Genomic DNA, 21,169 nt, shown 5'->3' with positions numbered 1-21,169 from the left:
CAAAATATTTGAACAGATATTTCACCAGTGAAGATATATGAATGGCAATATGTCCATGAAGAGATGTTCAACATCATTAGTTATCAAGGAAATGCATTTTAAAACCAAGATAAGACATTACTGCACATTTATTCTACCTATTAGAATGCTAAAGTTTAATGCGTAGAAAATAACAAATTCTGGTAAGGATGTTTAGCAACTAGAACTCACGATATTGCTGGTCAGAACACAAAATAGTATAGACATTTTGGAAAAACTAGACATTTCTTATAAAGGGAAACATTTACCTACCATATGATCCAGCAATCCCATTCCTAATTATTTACTCAAAAGCAATGTCAACATATGTCCACACAAAGATTTATATGTGAATATGCATAGCAACTTTATTCCTAATAGTAAAAATGGGAAACAGCCCAGATGTCCACCAGCATGTGTATATTTAAATAAATTGTATAGTATTTATACAATGGAATATTACACATTAAAAACAAAGTAACTACTGATACATAAAACTACATGGATGAATCTTCGAAAGTCATTAGGCTAAGTGAAGGAAGCTGGACACAAAGTGATATATTCTGTGTGGTTTCTTTTATATGGCATTCTAAAAAAAAATAAAAACTATAAAGATGGAACACAGATCTGTGGTTGCCTGGGGTTGGGGTTGGAAAGACATTGAGCATAAAGGGGCAGTGGAGGGAATTTGAGAAGTAATGGAACTATTAAAACCTATAGAACCATGTGTGACAATGAGTGCATTTTATTGTATGTAAACTCTTTACCAGATTGTGACAGGTACCTAAACTGTAATGCAGAGTATGACAAAGAAATTGAATTGTGTTATAAGTTATTCACTTAATCACACTGAAGGAAAAGACAGCCAACCTAAATAACCTCAGAAAACAGTATTTTGATTAGAAACCCAAGGCTAAAGTAAAAAGAACTGTACACAAATGCTGTACTATAGTTGGTAAATTTCTTTCTCAGGGGGGTGTGGGTTAGCAATTCTGAAACTAATTTATGTGTATACTAAGTTTGAACTAATACGTAAATATATTGTAAATAATGAGAGACATATTTCTCCCTGCCTGAGATAGAAATTACAAATAAGGGGAAGGGTGAAGGCAAGAATGAACCCTGTGGTGCTGAATTAGAGTTGGAGTTAGCAATAAAAACTCATGGGTATGTAAAAATATGTATAAAAACTGGGTCAGAAATGAATGTAGGTACATATGTATGCATGAGTTGGCATCCATACATAGCATTCTTAGCTCTGTCCACTGAGAGAGCCTAGACGTAATGACTCCCCAGTAGAAATAAGCCCTCCCATACCCAAACCTTGGTTTCTAACTACCATACCACTCCATTACAAAGCAATCAGTGTTCATTGAAGAATTGATTGACTCCCTGAAAGAAGCAGAATAGAACCTCTTAGGCAGCTCTAGGCTAGGGAGCACCCATCAGCCAAGAGCAATCCTGAGACATGTGCATGTATTAGCTGTTGACAGGCAACATGCTCAGCAGCTAATCAAGTGGACCTGGGCAGGGCACCAACAGCATCTGTTACAAGTATATTTGAGGGATGTGATCCTAGGAAACACTGGTATGGGAGTGGCACTAAACCCAGGCCAACTTGCTCAGGGCATCCCCACTCAGACAGTGTACCAACAGGTGGAATAGGTAAGACTACATGGGTATTTCCACACTGACATTACCAGAGTTGGTAGGAGAAGAAAATACGTCAGTGGTACCCAGAAGTTCAGCTTCTTCTTTTTAAAAATGTTTTATTTTTGAGAGAGAGAGAGAGAGAGAGAGAGAGATTGAGAAACAAGTGGGAGAGGGGCAGAGAAGGAGGGAGACAGAGGATCCAAAGCAGGCTCTGTGCTGAGAGCAGACAGCCAATGTGGGACTTGAACTCATGAACCGTGAGATCATGACCTGAGCTAAAGTTGGATGCCTAACCAACTGAGCCACCCAGGCGCCCCTAGAAGCTCAGTTTCTGAATCAGTTCACTCATATGCCCCAGTCAGATCTCAAATGCCTTTTCACAAGAAATATACTCAGTTTCTGGTAATTAACTGCTTTTATCTTGAGCAGCCTCATTTTCCCTACAGTGTGTCCCAACAGGTTAGCCCAGGTCTTCAGTGACTGTTCACTCCTATCAGTAGGAGTGTTCTAAATAGTAGGACTCTGATGACATTGGCTTCTATGGTCCCTCCCCCTCCAAGATGCTTCAATTTTTAGAAATACAGAGACTTTAAAATTCACCTTTCACGCTCCTCCCTTTCTTGTATTTCCTCCTGGAAATACAAAGAAAGTAAAGTTTTCAATAAATTCTAATAAGTGGCAGAACTTTCTGCCAGCTGCAGGACTCTTTCAAGTTTAATCTTGTTAAAGTCTACTGACTTTTCCCAAATCAGAAATGACCTTTTGACAGTCTATATTCATATCTACACAATAAGTTTGATTCAAAGTTTTGGCTATTCTCTCAAAAAAAATTACTTGGCTACAGTTATTGGTATTGAAAGTAGACGGTGATGAAATTACTTTGAGTAAGGATTCTCAGCAATTCTGTCCAAGCCCAAGATGTGGTGGTTATGAGTTTGTTCCACCATTCATCAATTAATTCACTTCATTTATTCATTTAACAAATATTTATTGCTAGCCTCTATGTGTGGGGCACTGTGTTAAGCCCTGGGGATGTACAGTCTCTGACCTCATGGAATCTACATTATGGTTCAGGTAAATAGAAAGTAAACAAAAAAGTAAAACATGGTACAATATATAGTGGTCAGTTCCGTGAAGAAAAATAAAGCAAGGAAGGATGATAAGAATTGTGGGAGGAGTTTGAAATGTTTTTTAAGGGAAATCAGGAAAACATTCACTGGAACTGTGATATTCAAGTAAATACCTGAAGATGGTGATGGAGCAAGCCACATAGATATCTGGAGAATAAGCATTCCAAGCAGAGGAAACAATGCAAATCTGGGTGATGGAGCATGGGTATGCATTGTATTTATTCTCAACTGTATTATGTGAATAATTATAATAGTATACATTGTTAAATTAGATCTGGTTCCAAGCTTCCACTCAGCAAAGCTGATGGAAATCCAGTGTCAGTCAATATTAGCAGCCTTTTCCACTCCCTGGAGTAGTGTCCCCCTGCCTTGGAGAGACATCCACTCCATCATGGTCATTACTGGGATGGTCATGGTCTGCACTCTCCGAGGAGCAGCTGCTTTCTGATCATCATGTCCATCTTCCTCATGACTAACTCATGTCCATCTTCCTCATGACTAACTTCCTCATGACTAACTAATCCCCAGCCTTAGGGATTAGCCACAGATATCCATGTGCCACCCCATTAGAGGTCCTGCCCCATCTAGGAAAGCTGAAAAGGAGCTGAAGTTCCCTGTTTCTTGGCCCTGCATCTCCAACATAACTAGCAATCCCTCCATCCCTTCAGCCTTCAGAAACCAAGCTGTCTCCTTTCTACTTTCCCTCCTCCCCTGAGTACCTCGACGGAGCTCCCTAACCTTTGTGAGCTACGTTTGTCAGTTATGTTGTTGTTGTTGTTGTTGTTGTTGTTGGCGGTGGAGGTGGTGGTGGTGGTGGTGGTGCAGGGGTGGTTAATTTATTTGCTTGTTTAGGTAAAACAAACGCTTATTAATTTCCCAGGAGGCAAGGAAAATGCAATCCACCAAGACACAAAACTTTAATTGCTTTCTTGAGGAAGGGTTGAGGGGAAAGTATTTTTATTCTTTCAACAGAAGAAGATAGAGTTAAGGCCTCAATCAGGTTAATCTACCGCATAAATATCTCTGGAATCTTGTTTTGGCTCCCCACCTCCAGGACAACCAATCACTATCTTATTTCAAGTTACCACTAGCTCTTGCCTAGATGACAGCAATAGGTTCCCACCTGACCTCTCCGTCTATAGTCTTTCCCCATCCAACTCTTCTCCATACTGAAACCAGAGTGACCTCTCTAAGGCAATAATCTGATGAGGTTTAAAATCTCCTTGCCAATTAAGAAACCAGCATGTGATCCAATTCAGGCCAACGAGATGTGAGAAAAAAACTTGCCAACATTACTGGGAAAGCTATTCTCTCTCTTCTGTGAGATTCTCCGCCTGTCTCTGAATGTGGTTGTGTGCCATCTTGCTTCCAAAGGAAGGATGGCTAGAAGCTTGGAGAAGGCAAAGCCAGGAGAACTGTAGAGTAAAGGAAGCCAGAACCACTGAATTAAGTCAATCCTGAAGTCCGCCTTATCTCTAGACTTCTGGTTAGATTTTTTTCTTTTTTTAATGTGTATTTTAGATGATCAAAAATGTGGAACAGACATTGGTTGCACAATGACGTGAATACATTTAATACTGAACTGTGCACTTAAAATGATTAAAATGGTAACTTTTATGTTAAGTATATTTTACCACAATTTTTAAAAAGTTACAATGATAGAAATATGGAACAAATAGTATTAATGACTACTTGTGTATCTAGCATCCAACTTAAAAATTTCCCTATTAATTAGTCCAACTTGAGTTGGCTTTTTGGTGACGTGGACCCAGCAAATGCATGATAAGTAATGCAGAATTTGGTAGCAATAAGTAGGAATGTTTAAATGAACAAACAGATCATAAGCCTGATGGAATTGGCTGAACTGAAGAGATAGGGGTTGATCATGGGCTGGAAAGTCAGCAATCCTTTTTTAGGTGATTGTGATATACTTGGTTTATCTGCCTCTTGAAATTTAATGGGCAAAAAAAAAAAAATAATAATTTAGGGGTCTCGTTCAAATAACTCCAGTTCAATAGGTCTAGGGTGGGGACCAAGAGTCTGCATTTCCTTTTTTTTTTAAGGTTACTTTAATGTTTATTTATTTTTGAGAGAGAGAGAGGCAGAGTGCAAGAGGGGAGGGGCAGAGAGGGAGAAACACAACCCAAAGCAGGCTCCAGACTCTGAGATGTCAGTACAGAGCCTGACACAAGGCTCAAACTCATGAACCCTGAGATCATAACCTGAGCCTAAGTCAGACACTCAACCGACTGAGCCACCCAGGTGCCCCAAGAGTCTGCATTTCTTTCTTTCTTTTTTCTAATGTTTATTTATTTTTGAGAGAAAGAGAGAGAGAGGCAGAGAGCAAGAGGGGGAGGGGCAGAGAGAGAGAGACAGAATCGGAAGCAGGCTCCAGGCTCTAAGCTGTCAGTACAGAGCCTGATGTGGGACTCAAACCCACAAACTGTGAGATCACAACCTGAGCTGAAGTTGCACGCTTAACCAACGGAGCCACCCAGGCACCCCTAGAGAGTCTGCATTTCTAACAAGCTCCCAGGTGATGCCAATGTTGGAACACACTTTGAATAACAAGGAATTAAACTCATGTACCCTGAAAGAGGGACCTTATATCATGCGGGCTGTTGCATCAGGAGGATAGTGGGCAAAATTCAGGGTATTGGAATGTGTTAGCAACTTATAACCCCGGGTAAGATTTTACAAGAGACATGCTTAGCCTCACACTGGCCTGTGTGCAAACAGAGAAAGAAGAAAATACATCTCTGTTAACACAGGTTCTCAGTCTGTGAACTACAATAAAGAAATGGCTGGAATTCTGATAATGCAATTATGTTTATCTTGGTCAACTTTTTAGAGTATCTCCATATTTATAGAAAATACAAGTGAATGGTGAATAAGTGAACTCACCATAAGAAAAAGCTGCTCGGACACATAATCAGCAAAGAAATTGAATCAGTAATTAAAAATCTCCCAAGAAACAAGAGTCCTGGGGCAGATGGCTTCCCAGGGGAATTCTACCAGCCACTTAAAGAAGAGTCAAGGGGCACCTGGGTGGCTCAGTCAGTTAAGTGTCCGACTCTTGATTTCGTCTCGGGTCATGATCTCACAGTTCATGAGATTGAGCCTCGCATCGGGCTCTGAACTGAAAGTGTGGAATCTCTCTCTCTCTGCCTCTCTCTCTCTGCCCCTTGCATGCTCTCTCTCTGTTGCTCTCTCAAAATAAATAAATAAACATTTTAAAAAACCAACAGAGTTCATACCTATTCTTCTCAAACTCTTCCCCAAAAAATAGAAATAGAAGGAAAACTTCCAAACTCATTCTACAAAGCCAGCATTACCTTGATTCCAAAAGCAGACAATTGTAGGACAATATCCCTGGTGAACACGGATGCAAAATTTCTCAAAAAGATATTAGCAAATCTAATCCAACAGAACAGTAAAAGAATTATTCACCATGATCAAGTGGGATGTATTTCTGGGCTGCAGGGCTAGTGTCCTCCCAACACACAAGAAGTTCTCAGTCAGCATAAATACAGTGTGCCCCTTCTGTCTGATATCTGTCTGATATCTGATAGATATCTGTCTGATATCTATTCCTCTACTTCCCTACTTAAGCCCACTTCCCTTCATACTTGCCTCACACCTCCCCTTGCTCAGGGCAGCCTCCTTCGCCCTCAACTATATTAGGCCCCTGCCATGTGCATTCAGATCATATGTACCCTTATTTCCTACTATTCATACAGCTGAAGTTGCACAATTAAAAGTGTGATTTAAAAAAAATTACTATCAACTCTAAGTTCCATGAAGGCAGAAATCATGTCTATCTTGAGTTCCAAAGCATTCCCAGAACTTAAGAGCCCAGCACATAGTAGGCACTTGCTCAATAAATGAACAATTATCTTTTTATATGTCTTTCTGCTCCACTAACCAGTGAGCTTTATAAGAGGAAGAACCCAAATTCAATTTATCTTTGTATCCTCAGATAACCCAAACAATTGCTCAATGCATAATTATTTGGCTTGTACTGAACTGAATTCAACTATCAGGAGGAGCAGTGCCCCAGGGACTTGGCTAGAGTTTAGGAGGAAGTTCCAGGGTTTGGACAGGAGAGGGTAACAGTGAGGCCATCTACTCAGAGGCCCAGGTATTTAGATGAAGGTGGGCCTTCTAAGGTCTGCAGCCAGAAGAGAAAAGAGAAAACACAGGTTGCTATCAGCACTGCAGATTGGTTTGAAGTGTAAGGCTAGGAAACCCTGCTAGGCTGCTTTCCAGGAGACAAGCATCACCACCTGCGCAGTAGTCGGCCCACAGGGACTTCTGAGAGATGGGAGCAGCTAGCCTGGGTTGCTGGGTTCGAGAGCAGAAATCCCGTCTGGGCCAGCTGCTATCCCCTAGGCTGTGAACATCCACATCCCCTCAAAAGGAAAACCGAGAGCTGGCCCCTTGGGGAACAGGGTGGTCTCCATGGTCCTCATTACTTCTGTCTTTCTCATCAGACACCAAGTAGGCCACAGGGGGGTTCTACAGTCACCAAGGCAAACAGGAAGTCCAGCAGCAGAAGCCAAAATTTTTTTTTTCCATTTCCCTCTTTCACATCTGTGACATGCAACCCAGCAATGAGAATGTAGGATTTAAGCAGTTTCCTTTCTTAGTTTCAGCTTTGGACCCTCCTTGGGACTATAATTTGAGAGCCAGAAGAGACTATGAGAACATGGAACGTGATGATTCAAGAACAAGGGCACGCTGCAGTAGCTGCTCCCCCCCATGACTAAGAACTCTTCTTGATAACTAGGTATGACATGTGAATCATGCTTTATGTGTCTGCACACACAATCTCAGGTTACGACATATGCTGGTGCTACTGCTCCCTTTTGCCAGAGGAGGAAGCCAAGGTTCAGAGATCAAGTGACCAAGTGACAGCTACTGAGCAGGGTTGTTAGGATCCAGTGAGATCTGCTGGCCCCACTCCAAGTTCCCTCTCTGCCCAAGCTAGCTGGACACCTCTCCAGGGGAGCAGGAATAGCCCAACGAACCAGAACACAGGCTAAATGTGCCTCATACTGGGGTGTCTGCTTTAGCTAAATAGTAAGTAAATTTAAATTTTTTTAACGTTTATTTATTGTTGAGAGACAGAGAGAGACAGAGCATGAGCAGGGGAGGAGCAGAGAGAGGGAGACACCGAATCTGAAGCAGGCTGCAGGCTCTGAGCTGTCTGCACAGAGCCCGACGTGGGGTTTGAACTCACAAACTGTGAGATCATGACCTGAGCCGAAGTCGGACACTTAACCAACCGAGCCACCCAGGTGCCCCAATGGTAAGTAAATTTAAAATGTTTATATAAAAACAAACACAGATCACTTCTGCGGGACATGAAAGCAAATCTTTTTAAAGTTAAAATGTGAGATATCAAACTTTTAGTTGATAATAAGGTAACAATGTTGGTTCATTAATTGAGATAAATGTACTGCAGTGACATAAGATGTTAATCACAGTGGAAACTGCATATGGGTATAGGGAACTCTGTACTACCTCTGCAATAATATTGGAAATCCAAAAGTGTTCTGAAGTAAAAGTTCTATTAAAAAGTATGAGATATTAAAGAAATTGTAGAATCTCAGGTTCTTCCAGGGACACACGCTCATAGTACTCTTTTGTTAGAGGTACACAGAGGCAATGTTTCAAAAGCTTGCCCATGCCCTATTGTTTGCAGAGTAGAAGGACATTATACAGAATTCTTATTTCTTAAGGGAAGAACAAGAAGGCAGAATAGTAAATATTCGTTCACTGCCCTCCCTGGGCCTCTGTCCCTTCTTAGCACCCCAAGAAGAATAAGAGGCAAATAACCACTTAGCCCTCCCCAGGTTCCCACCAGAGTGGAAGGGATTCTATTATAGAGTTAGCTGAAGCACCTCACCATATTCTAGCCTCCACAACAATCTTCCAGAGCATGTTATTCTTGCACACCCCCAAATCTGGATGGAGCGCCATCAAGAAGTAGTGAGAACTCATCCACTTATAGTAAGTCTGGGAAGCACACATCTTGGCACCCAGCGTGCACCACCCACCAGTGGTGGGCTAGTCAGCAGGGGAGCAGGGTGCCTTCTCAGGGATGTCCATTCAGTACTCCAGCCTCCGTCCAGCACAGAGACCTAAGCAACTTTACAAGACTGGGGTCACATGGGTCCTGCTGCTTCTGAAAGATTCTTCAGCCATCTGGGAAATAGACATTGAAGTTCTACCTGAGAAGGGTATTTAAGCTACTCTTTTCTCCCAACTATAAAAGGACCAAGACTCAGATGTTCCTTATGATCACTTGGCCCTATTTTTGTGCAGCTTAGGATGGGCAGTGGGGCTGTAAGTTGGGGAAAGTAAAGGAGAAAAGAGAAAAATCCAGAAATTATTTCCTCTAGCTACACCTTAAATAGTCACAGAATTTTAATCAGTCTAGGAAATGGTTTCTAGAAACAGCTTTAGAACTGACAGTCAAGAACTTGGACTTCAATGACTAAGTTAAGCCAAGTGATTTTTACACCACTGTCATCATCTTTATAATAAAAAAAATATTATTGATTACCTAATATAACTTAGAGCTCTTAAGATATTGAGAATCTGATTTTGGCAACAGAAAAGATGCATAAAGAGATAATAAATAGGAAAAGCAAAAGGGAGAGAAAATAAACCAATGGACAGTGCTCTCTGGAGCTTGGCAGATAGGGAAGGCTTCATAAAGAAGATAGGGCTTGAGCTGAACACTGGACTTGGAAAAGAAGGAAGAGAACAAGCCAGGTATGGAGGATGGCAGAAGGAAAGGCACAGGAGCAGGATGTGCTTAGCATGTTGGAAAAAAGGAGCAGGTGAATTTGACTGGAATGGAGAGTTTGGGTAGAGGGGTGATGTGTGATGGGCTTGGAGACATAGGAAGGGATTTATGGAGGACAATAGTACAGGAGTTGGTGACTGAGATGTGAGACAGAAGGAAGAAAAAGAGAAAGAAAAGAAGGAGGAGGAAAAGAAAAAGGAGAAGTAGGGGAAGAAGGAAGAGGGGGGAGGAAGAGAAAGAGGAGGAGAAAAGGGAGAGGAAGGAGGAGGAGGAATAGAAGGAGAAAAGTAGAAGTAGTAAGAGCATCCAGGAGGACTCCCTGGTTTCCAACTTGAGTGACTGAGAGAATGATCACATCCCTGCAGAATTTTTCTTCCTCTTTCTCAACAAGATTCCTCTCATCTTTTATTTCAGTTGTCCCCCAGAACTAAAGAAAACCCCACCTCAGCTGGTCCTGAAAGTGAATAACATAGGATTCTGGCCCCCTATTTGTGTAAAGAGGGTAGGTGAGGGTATGTGACTTGCACAGGATTGTACAAGGGGGCAGGGGCAGACTGGTACTGGGACCTACTGGATCTGATGACAGAATCCTAAACATCAGAGCCTAGGGGAAGCATCACACTTATTTAGTGGATCCACTTCTCTTTTCAGATAAGGAAACTGAGACCTGCAAATAAAGAGTGACTTCCCCAAGGTCACACAGCCAGTGTGAAGCAAGCTACGACTAGGACCTGACTTTCTGAGTCTTACTCCAGCACTCCTTGCTCTTCCACTTATTGCTTAATGTTTCATCTATGTGTTCGCATGTGCACACGCAGCCTTGCTTGAGCAATGGGAATTTTATTGGAATGATATTTTCTTGTGTATTTACCCCCAAGGTATACCTCATTAGACTCCTCACATAGTAACAATAATAATTTAAGGTTGCTTTTGTTGAAAATTCTGAGTTTATTCATGACATATATGATAGTTAGCTTATCTCCCCATCTCTACCTCAACTGTTTCTGGATTTATTTTGGGCCAACTTGTCTTGGCTGAACTCTGAGGTCTGTGCTTCTTCCAGTCCTATCCCTACATTACCCTCCCAAGGCACAGAACTGATCTGATGCCTTTTTCAGTTGAAATAAACTTACAAAAATTTATAATATGTAAGCTAAGAAGAGAAAGAATTGAGAGTAAGAAACAAAACAAAACAGGACACACATAAGGCCAGGTGCTCAATGAATATCCAAGAGGGCAGAGAATAAGAGGAAGGAAGGACAGGACATTGGGGGAAAAGGGAGAATGGTCTTGACCAAAAAAAGGATTTTCACTGAATGAAGAGAAGGAAGGGGTAACATTCTACCCACTCCACCAAGGTTCCTGAGGAGGCCTTAACAAGACCCAGCACTTTAGTTCCCAGCATACTGTGGCTAATTGGAAAAACTCATTGATATGAAGTTTGTCACTCAGAATCCTTATGTTATGCCAATCTCAGAAACCACCAAACATTTGGCGAATCTTCCCACTACAAAATACTTTGAAAAGACAATGGAGCCCCTTCCTGTCTGTTGAGGGAGGCACACAAATTATCCCAGACATTTTTATCTTCTGCAAATCCCTCCTTGCTCTGATGGGTTCCGCCTGGCAATGTGCCATGCCTCTCAAGGGCCTGTGCTGCCCAGAGACCAGATTCAGAGAAGCTTAATCATCTCTACCCCACTCCAGAGGCCAGGATGGCTCAAGCCAGAGCACCTTCCTTAAGGTTCCTTCCTTCCCTGGGGTAGAACAAATGGACAATGCCCAGACAGGGTAAACATTGGTATATGGAGCCATGCTGGGGACAAGAAGTCTGTTTGTTTGGTGTTCTGGGAAACAAGAAGGGGAAATGCATTTTAACCAGGAAAGAAAAAAATAAACTATCCAGCTCTGAATGGCAGCCAAGCCACTGGGAGATCACTGCAAACAGACATCTGAGGAAGGGACTGGCAATGCTTCCAAGGAAGATGGCACCTGAAATGGTGGAGATGGTGGGGAGGTCATGAGACAGGGTGAGAGCTACAATCACCTCATAGAAACAGTGGCCACTTTGGCACTGACCATGAGTGTCCCTTTGATCAGCCAAAGGTTTTGTGTGTAGCATTCAGAATTCTAATTTTGGAAGGCAATAGAAAAAAGCAACCATGTCTGAGGTCGAATGGACTTTATATTCATTGAGTACTCCCAGCTGCTGATGCTCTATTACTAAAATATCTTGAAATCTCTGTGCTCTTATATGAGAATCTATTGGCCTTTTTAGCCTTCTACTGGACTTTCTGTCTTCCTGTCTCCATTTCTCAGGCCAGTTTGCCATTCCCTAATTGGAAGACAAATAACTGTGCTAAACAGATTTAACTATCCTGAGATAAGTCCATGATAACATGTCATTGCATGTCAACAAAGTTCTGAAAACACAAATTAGCCACAGGACAGTTATATGTCCGCTGTGACTGCCTCCAGGTATACTTCACGCTAAGAACAAAGCAAGGGCCACACTGGTCTGGAGCAGACACTGCCCCATCCTTGCCCATTACAAAAAGGTCAGACCTAGGACATATCACATCTTATTATAACATGATCAAGACCCAAGAACAGTCAGACCTGCCTTTTGCTGTTACCCTGACTCCAGCAGTTCACTATATATTGCACATGGGAAAGTGGTGTTATCTCATAGATCTTCTAGAAGGAAATTCCATCTTGAAATCAATTGAAACCAACTAGGTCAGATTCATCTAATGATGTAGCTCTGTTAACCCATAAAGCATGAAACCCAGAGGTGAGAGCCTGGAGAAGCATGTTCCAAAGTTCAAGGAATGGTCACACAAAGAAAAACAATGCTTGGCTGAGGAACAGAAATGTCTTTCAAAGAAAACAAGAGCCTAAAGTCCCTCACTCCCCTTTCCTGGACGGCTGCCTTTTTCTGGGATGCCCAGCTCATTTGCCTGGGCAAATCACAAGAGAAGCAGCTTTTAACTACCTTCCATAAGCTGAAGAAAAGGGATATCACTTTTTGGAAGGTAAACCCAGGGGTTTGGTACATGGTTGTTGAATTTCTGACAGTCTCTCAGAGTATTTTCAACCCAAGGCATAATTTCATGAAGAGAATATGGGGTTTTTGTTTTTTTTTTATTTTTTAAAGTGTTTATTTTTGAGAGAGAGAGAGAGAGAAAGTGGGGGAGGGTCAGGGGGGTGCGGAGGATCTGAAGCAGACTCTGTGCTGATAGCAGAGAGCCCAATGCAAGGCTCAAACTCACAAACTGTGAGATTGTGACCTGAGCCGAAGTCAAACGCTTAACCGACTGAACCACTTGGGCACCCAAGAACTTATGTTTTTATCTGTCTGTCTGTAAAATACATTTCAATGAAATTTCATTTCCCTGAAATTTCAGGAAACTTCCTGTTTCCTTCCTTTGTGGAGTTAACTTGAAATTTCAAAGTCATTGAGGTAAGGGTGGTATATTACATATAAGTTCCCAGATATTGGTGTTTTTTAATGGCCATCCTATAGAAGGCATGAAGTTACAGACTCCTAGTAATCATTTAAACTATCAATTTTCTAACTAGAGAATGTGATATACCAAAAGGTGAAATGACTTTCCCAGAGCCATATAAATGACAGAAATGGGGACTTAACCTACCACCCTGACAAGTTCAGGGTTCTTGTGACCTCTCTGGTGGCCAAAAGAAGGGGCAGTATTCACAGAAAAAAAAAAGTCAGTTTTTTTTTATTGCTTTAAATCCAGGACAAATCTATCTCCTTCTACAAAGAATCAGGTGAAAGGTAAGGGAGGGATCAAAAGGCAGTGAATAAATGAGTGGAGAAGAGGGCCATTCAATTGTTCCCAATTTAAGAGTTTTTCAGATGCCATAAAGGGCTTAAGAGGGACAAGCGTGCTCAGAATTTGGAGTTTTGCCTTCCACAACTACAGCAGGACCATGTATTTAACCTTGAAAATGGGAAGAAGAGGTTCTGTTTCCACCCAATCAGTGATATTGCATCAACCAATCCCTGCAGTTTCCTCATGCATCTGCCTGGAGTCACAGGGTGTTTCCTGCTGAACCTCCAAGCCACCTCAGTCCCTCAAAATCTCCCTTCTTGGCCTTTCCCAGAAATAAATTCTTGGTGGAAGCTATAAAACACCAGTTCTTCCTAGCAGAATAACTCCACTGGCTGCCACCAGAGGCCCAGGCACTTGGCAGGTAAGACTCATTAATTTTAATCTTTCATGATTTCTGCAAAGTTGATGATGAAATTTCCTAAAGGCTTCTCAGAAAGCTTGGTACTGCATTTGGACTTGTCTTCAGTGGGCATTTTCTGGTGCCAGATTTGGCTGCCACAATGGCAGATCATTCCTGTTTGGTGTAAGGAGAATGTGATTAAATCCATGTGGGGCAAGGCAGATTTTCCAAGTCTGAAAACAGTCACAGAATCATAAACTCTTAGGGCTGGAAGGTACCATAAGACCTCTCATCCACCATTTTTAGGAACTGAGGCCCAAGAGATAACACACAGAGTTGGGGATAAATAATAACAGAATGATGCTCCAAGTGGTGTTCTTAAGATTGCTATCATGTAACCTCTAAACTAGAGTGAAAATTTACAGTGTTTTAAGAGTTTCCTAAGATAGGGCTCTCAGATCTTTATCTTGTTTCCAGCATCTTATGCCTGGTATTTATAGCATATCTGAACATCTAGTTAGCCCTGAATGCCTAGTCCCATATGTCTTCAATGCTCTTGTGGACACCTGAATCTCAATCAGATATATGAATTGCAGCAATATGAGATGGCCTTCATTTTGGAAGAATGGAGTGGTTGAATCATATTGTGTTTTATGTGATTGGGTGTCCCAAACCCTGTGGCTGAAGTAGGGGATTGTTTCTTCTAAGAAGATCTTGATAGGGGCATCTGGCTGGCTCAGTTGGTAGAGTGTGCAACTCTTGATCTCAGGGTTGAGTTCAAGCCCCACATAGGTCATGAAGCCTAGTATAAAAAATTTTTTTTAACTAAAAAAATAAGAGATCTTGATAAGAACTTTCTCCTCTTGACCATTTTCCTCTTGATCCTGGAATTACTCAAAAGATCAAATAGAACCTTTTCGGGGGTGACGGCGTGTTTGTTAGTTTTCCTATGGCTCATCCTACCACCCTCAACAGAGCTCTTGCCACTCATGGAAAAGAATCCCACTGATTCCTTCCCTTCTCAGGCTTTCCTGAAGCCCCTCTTGGTGACTTCTCAGCAAGTTTGAGAGCCAGACTCTGGAAGGCCTTGGTGCTCAGAGTGTGGACTGAAGACCAGCAGAAGCAGGAGCATCTCCTGGGAGCCTGTTGGAAATATAGGCTCTCAGGCCCTTCTGTTTCCTTCTGAGTTAGAATTTGCATTCAATCAGGTCCCCAGGTGATTAGTAGGCACATTAAGGTGTGGGCTAAGGGACTGTCACCATCATGACTCTCTGTGCCTTCCAGATGCTGAACTTCTCTGCCCTTGGAGTTTCATTTATTCAGCATGAACCCAACACCTATTATGTACCAACACTAGGCTTGGCATGGGAAAAAACAAAAATAAGATATAGCCCTTGAGGAGCTCATGGTCTGATAGGGGAAACAGACATGAAAACAGTGATATGTGATATGAGTGGAGTCCAACGGGAGGACAGAAAAATGAATGACCTAACTTTGCGTGGAGAAATCTGCTACACTTCACAGAGAAAGCAAAATTTGGCCTGGCTGTTGAAGAATGAATAGTTCATCAGGCAGAGAGAGCACTGCATAAGAGGATGTGAATAGAGGCAAGGAATTGTGGACCAGCCCTGCCATTAGAGGGGCAGAGGCTATGACTCTGTCTCAGGATATTGCTTCATGTCCCAGAGAAGGCCCCAGGCTTTGCTGCAAACCAAAGGGCTTGGGAAATAATTTCTGCACTGAGCATGATGATAAGAATGTGGATAAATATCCAAACATCACAGAAGCCTCTTGGTGACCTCTTACACCTGAAGCCCTATGTCTTCCACCCTCCACCCTGCTTGGCTCTGGCTGCAGACTGTCCCTTCAGGATCTTTTAGCATACCTTTTTTTCCAGCGCAGTGGCATAACCTTTCATTTGCCTGGCTCTGCTTTCTGTCCCACATCCTTCCTTCACACACACCAGGGAAGTTGGCCAAGACATGGAAAATAATTTGGCTTTGGCCTTGAGGTCTCTCCCTGCCTTCCAAGTGAGAGGAGTATGAGGGGGAAGGGGGTCCAAGGAAGGGAGAAGAGAAATGAGCATGGAAGTTGATTTTCCTGTTTAGATTTCTCAACTGTCATGTCTTCAACTACGATATTTCTCTTCCTCTATCTCAGATGATGTCTTTTTTCATAGACTAACCTTTTACTTTTGTTTTTAATTTATTACAAAATACATTAGTCATTGAAAGAGCAGTATAATGAATACTTGTGTGCCCATCAGCCCTCTTTAAAAATCAATGATATGGTTGTTGCTAGGGGAAGAAGGAAAAGGGAGTTGGTCTTTAGTGGGTATAGATTTTTAGTTTTGCAAGATGAAATAGTTCTAGAGATCTGCTGTACAACAATATGAATATACTTGTCACTACTATGTACTGTATGGTTAAAAATGGTTTAAAACAGGGGTGCGTGGGTGGCTCAGTTGGTTAAGTGTCCTACTCTTTTTTTTAATGTATTTTGTAATGAATAAATAAATAATAAATAAATAAATCCTATTTATTTTTGAGGAAGAGAGAGAGACAAAGCGTGTGCAAAGGAGGAGCAGAGAGAGAGAGAGACACAGAATCTGAAGCTGTCAGCACAGAGCCTGATGTGGGGCTCGAACTTCTGAGCCAGAAGATTATGACCTGAGCAGATGTTAGCCAACTGAGCCACCCATAATTGTCCTATTCTTAATTTTGGCTCAGGTCATGATCTCATGTTTCTTGAGTTCAAGCCCCCAAGTTGGGGCTGTCAGTGCAGAGCCTGCTTGGGATTCTCTCTCTCCCTCTCTTTCTGCCCCTCCCCCGCTCTCTCTGCCCCTCCCCTGCTCTCCCTGTCCCTCCCCTGTTCTCTCTGTCTCTCAAAATAAATAGATAAAAACTTTTAAAAAATGGTTAAGATAATAAATATTATACTACATGTTTTTACCAGAATTAAACACATATATATATACATATACATATATATATATATGTATATATATATATATATATCAGTGATACATTTTACTCCAAACCCATCATGCACTTTATATGCCTGAAAGGGCAGATTTCTGGCTGGCTCAATGTTCTCCTCGAATTACAAAGAGGAAGACTATGGTTCCACTCGGGATCATAGAAGTGTAAAAACAAGATCCCATCGAGGGTTAAGCCATTTGAGAACTCCTCTTGGAAATAAATGGAAGTGCCCAGGAGAATCTTGGCCAGAGAGGTACTTATTCATACCTTGCCTTTTTTTCTAGAGTTAGCTTACAAAAAGTACACTCAACAAGATAAAAATTGTCAGAGGAATCATAAAAGGACAGAGGGAAAGACTGGGGAAGTGTGGCGGAGACCAAAATTACCTGGTCCAGATATAGTCCTCTTCTGGACTGGCCGAATTCAAGGGGAGAGTATCTAAGAGGGTGTCCATAAGACCACCTAGGTGGCCTCTCAGGCAAAGCTCCAGAACCACAATTTCTCTTAGGAAGCTTCAAGTAGATATGGAGGGAGCAGCCAATCTGAGATGTTCTCCCTGGTGTGTTTCTGGAATCCAACCAGTGAATGCACACTGAGGGAAGAACCCATGCCCACCTGTGAAATCTGAGGGACCTGTCGAGAACATGATAGAAACAAATGATCATTCCATCTCATGCCGTGGGTGCTTCCTGGGGCTGGAGCCAGAATCTCCTCAAAACATATTTTGGTTCAGGGGGCGCCTGGGTGGCTCAGTCGGTTGAGCGTCCGACTTCGGCTCAGGTCATGATCTCGCAGTCTGTGAGTTCGAGCCCCACGTCGGGCTCTGTGCTGACAGCTCAGAGCCTGGAGCCTGTTTCGGATTCTGTGTCTCCCTCTGTCTCTGACCCTCCCCCGTTCATACTCTGTCAATCCCTGTCTCAAAAATAAATAAACATTAAAAAAAATTTTTTTAAAAACCCATATTTTGGTTCAGGGGCACCTGGATGGCTCAGTCAATTAAGCATCCAATTCTTGATTTCAGCTCAGATCATGATCTCACAGTTGGTGAGTTCGAGCCCCACATCAGGCTCTGCGCTGACCGTGCAAAGTCGGCTTGGGATTCTGTCTCCTTGTCTCTCTCTGCTGCTCCCCTGCTCCTATGTTCACTCTCTCTCTCAAAATAAATAAATAAACATTTTTTTTTTAAATTTTGGTTCTATACCACCAAATCTCATGAACACTCTACCCCCCAAAGCCCCTCATCAGCCAACAAAGCTGCAGGTATTTTTGTCTGATGATTTACATTCAGGGTTAAAGCTCACAATGAAGGGGTTAATCTAAGATCTGGAATCTCTCCAGGCAGCCTGGGGCACAGCTGTGGGTCCAGGGGAGCCCTGAGCTTTGTCACAACTTTCATTCATGTGCTCCCATCAAATTGGCTCTTTGAGGAAGGGTAGAAGCCCTTGCTGGTTTCTGAAGGGAGGAGCTGAGTGCGTGCTTCTCAGGCATGCTCCCCGGATGCAATACATCCCCAGGGGAAGGAAGGAGGGGAACTCCAAAGACCTGTTCCAGGTTTGGTAACAGCATTTCTCACACTTGTGACAAGACAGGTACAGGATCTCAGGTCACAGGCTATCAGGGCAGAATCAGACATCCTGTATCACTTGGCCCTCACTTACCAGGACAGGGGCCCAGAGACGTTAAGTAACCTGCCCAATGTCACAGAGCTAGTTGTAGCAAATGCAGAACTTTAACTCCAGATCTCCTGACCCTGAAGCCTGAGTTCTTTCCCTTCCAGCCCTGCTTCTTTCCATGTCTCCCAATAGCAGGCATGGGTCTGCACAGATGATTGATGCTAACTTAAGTTATTGTAGCTTCCCCACCTCTACTCCAATATTAGGGCATCTGCTGTTCCCTGGGCTTTTTATGCTTTACCATCCCTTTCTGTGACTCCGTCCCTCCCATGGGGGCTCTACAAGGCTCATATCTGATCCTGGGTCTCGTTTCAGCAATGCAAGCCCTCCATCTCTCAGTCCTCTTAGCTTTCCTGACCTTGCTTCAGGCGGCAGCATTGGCCACAAATGGTAAGTGTCTCCATATTGAATTCGTGGGGCTGCTGTGACAAAGGATCACAACTGGGTGGCTGAAGACAACAGAAATGTATTCTACAGTTCAGGAGGCTAGAAGTCCAAGGTCAAGGTGTCAGCAGGGTCCTAAAGTCTCTAGAAGGGAATCCTTCCTTGCCTCTTCCTAGCTTCTGGTGGCTCCAGCAATTCTTGGTACTCCTTGGCTTATAGCTACATCAGTTTAATCTCTGCCTCTCTTCACATACTTCTCTGTGTGTATCCTGTGTGTTCTTTTGCTATAAGACCACCAGTCATTGGATCTAGAGCCCACCCTAATCCTATACCTTTATGACTTTATCTGAATTAATTACATCTGCAAAGATCCTATTTCCAAATAGGGTCACATTCTGAGACATGTATTTTGGGGGGACACCATTTAACTCACCACACCCCACCTCCCATGCTCCAGACCCCAATACAAGTGAGAACAAGAATTCCTAACGCTCCTTCTCTACCTCAGGGCCCTGGTGATCAGCTAAGTCCTTTGATGGACACTTACGTGTCTACCTCACCAAAACCCAGAAAAATCCCCACAGCCCAGTAGCCCAAGCCAACCTGGATGGTCACACACCTTAATCCATCCCTGGGTATTCTAGTGGACCTCTGAAGAGCAATTCCGACATCTTATCAAGGATCAGAGAGCATTCTTCCCATTCTATTCTTTTTCTCCTTGAGGATTCTTGTGAATGTTTCCTAATCTCAATCTTCTGCCTGCTTGGATTTGAGGGGTGAGGGTAATGGCTGAGAAAGAGGGAGACAGAAGCAGAGGGTATCTCAAAGGAATGGTGTCAGATACTCTGCTCCTTGTCCCTCCTCCTCCAAGCACGGGCCACCACGACTGCTGCCATCTCTGATGCTGTGAATCAGGTCAAGATCCAAGTCAACAAGGCCTTCCTGGATTCCAGGACCAGGTACGTGAGACACAGACACAGCGTACTCCCCTTGCTAGGCTTCCAGTTAATGACGAGCACATCTAGGCCAGCCCTGACAAGCCAGTGAGAAAGCAATCATCCAGACTGTGCTACCACCACCCCCCAACTCTGAGTGTGTGACAAATAGGAGTCTTAAAATCCTTAGCCTGTAAATTACCTTTAAGAGGATGTTTAATCTAATCCTGGAAGCACTTTCTTCCACATGGCCGGATGTTTCCTTGGGTCATGCATTACAGAGTCTCAGAAAGCCTGTTGGTAGAATTTCTCCATTCATTCAACTAATATTGATTGACATAAGCCCGGTTCCCTAGAAGCAGAACCTGAGACATGGATTCACGGGCAGGTGACTAATTAAGAATTACTCTTGGGAGAGCTGTAAATGAAGTGAGAGGGCAAAGCTGGAAAGGTCAAAGAAGGAAGTTAAGCAAGGATTGGCTCAGTAATCACACAAGGGTACAGGTGTGAGCCGTCAGCAACTACACCCAAAGCAGCTAGGGGGCGCAGCACCCCAATGCCATAAAATGATCCAAGGGCACTTGGAGATCCCACAGCCCACCAGCAGAGTCAGCCACCCTCGAACCACATGTTAGGGGCTGGGATCTTTGAAATAAGCAATGAAGACTGGGTCCCAGCTCTCAGGATGCCCATCAAGCTAGAGGCAGGCATACAGACAAGAATAACCACTGTGTTGAGCAGAAAACAACCTTATTCCTTCCTCTTGCTGTCTCTTTGCACTAGAATTGGGGCTTCCTTCCTCCTTGGCCCTTGAATGACTTTTAAGCAGTTCCATACTGTTTTTTTTACTTTTAGAAGACAAGAGGTACTCCAGCCACTTCTAGTCCCAAGAACAGTATCCTTTCAGGAATTTAAATGTCAGCATAAGAAGACAAAGCCTAGAGCTTCCTACATCCCTGGGCTCAGAGCTGCTTTATTAGGTTTATAATGAGAAATGGAACACAGTCTGCTAGTTCCTCCTTCCTGGGCTCTTCCCAATCCCCCAGCACAGGTTTCTGACTCCTCAGGGTTAAGCTGGGGGTGGGGGGGGGCGGTGGAGGAGAGATAGCAAAGGGCAAGGTCTAAGTCACCTCACAACTTAGTGCCCTGAAGGGGTCAGAAGGTCTTCCCCACCTTGGGCACTTGTTGGCTGTCTCAGAGATTCTGCTGCCAGCTCCCTGACCCAGAGAAGTTTCTGGCCAGTAGCTGACAGCTCCAACCTTCAGTACAGAAGCATCTGGCTCACTTTCTCACCTCCCCACACCCTCTTGAGCCAGGTGCCTTTTAAGCAGGCTCCAGAAGACTACAAGCTTCACCCTGCTGCTGGAGGATATACAGATCC

The 21,169-nt window shown here is 43.1% G+C and overlaps 1 protein-coding gene across 4 annotated transcripts in view; it reads left to right on the top strand.

Annotated features, from left to right (window-relative positions):
• The first annotated feature begins 12,589 nt into the window (after window positions 1–12,589).
• LPO (lactoperoxidase) overlaps window positions 12,590–21,169 on the top strand; it is a 34,215-nt gene continuing 25,635 nt past the window's right edge. For 2 of the 4 annotated variants that reach the window (XM_042914933.1, XM_042914930.1), the window contains exons 1-3: window positions 13,356–13,836; window positions 18,785–18,859; window positions 19,725–19,812. In XM_042914933.1, coding sequence (XP_042770867.1) covers window positions 18,787–18,859; window positions 19,725–19,812 — 161 coding nt within the window. In that variant the 5' untranslated portion in view covers window positions 13,356–13,836; window positions 18,785–18,786. Of the gene's footprint in view, window positions 12,654–13,355; window positions 13,837–18,784; window positions 18,860–19,724; window positions 19,813–21,169 lie in introns of those variants that run through there. The other 2 variants (XM_042914931.1, XM_042914932.1) reach the window with 2 other exon arrangements.

Source organism: Panthera leo, chromosome E1 (genome assembly GCF_018350215.1).
Source record: "Panthera leo isolate Ple1 chromosome E1, P.leo_Ple1_pat1.1, whole genome shotgun sequence".
Taxonomy (NCBI): Eukaryota; Metazoa; Chordata; class Mammalia; order Carnivora; family Felidae; genus Panthera; species Panthera leo.
This window is presented reverse-complemented; position numbering and strand designations above follow the sequence as displayed.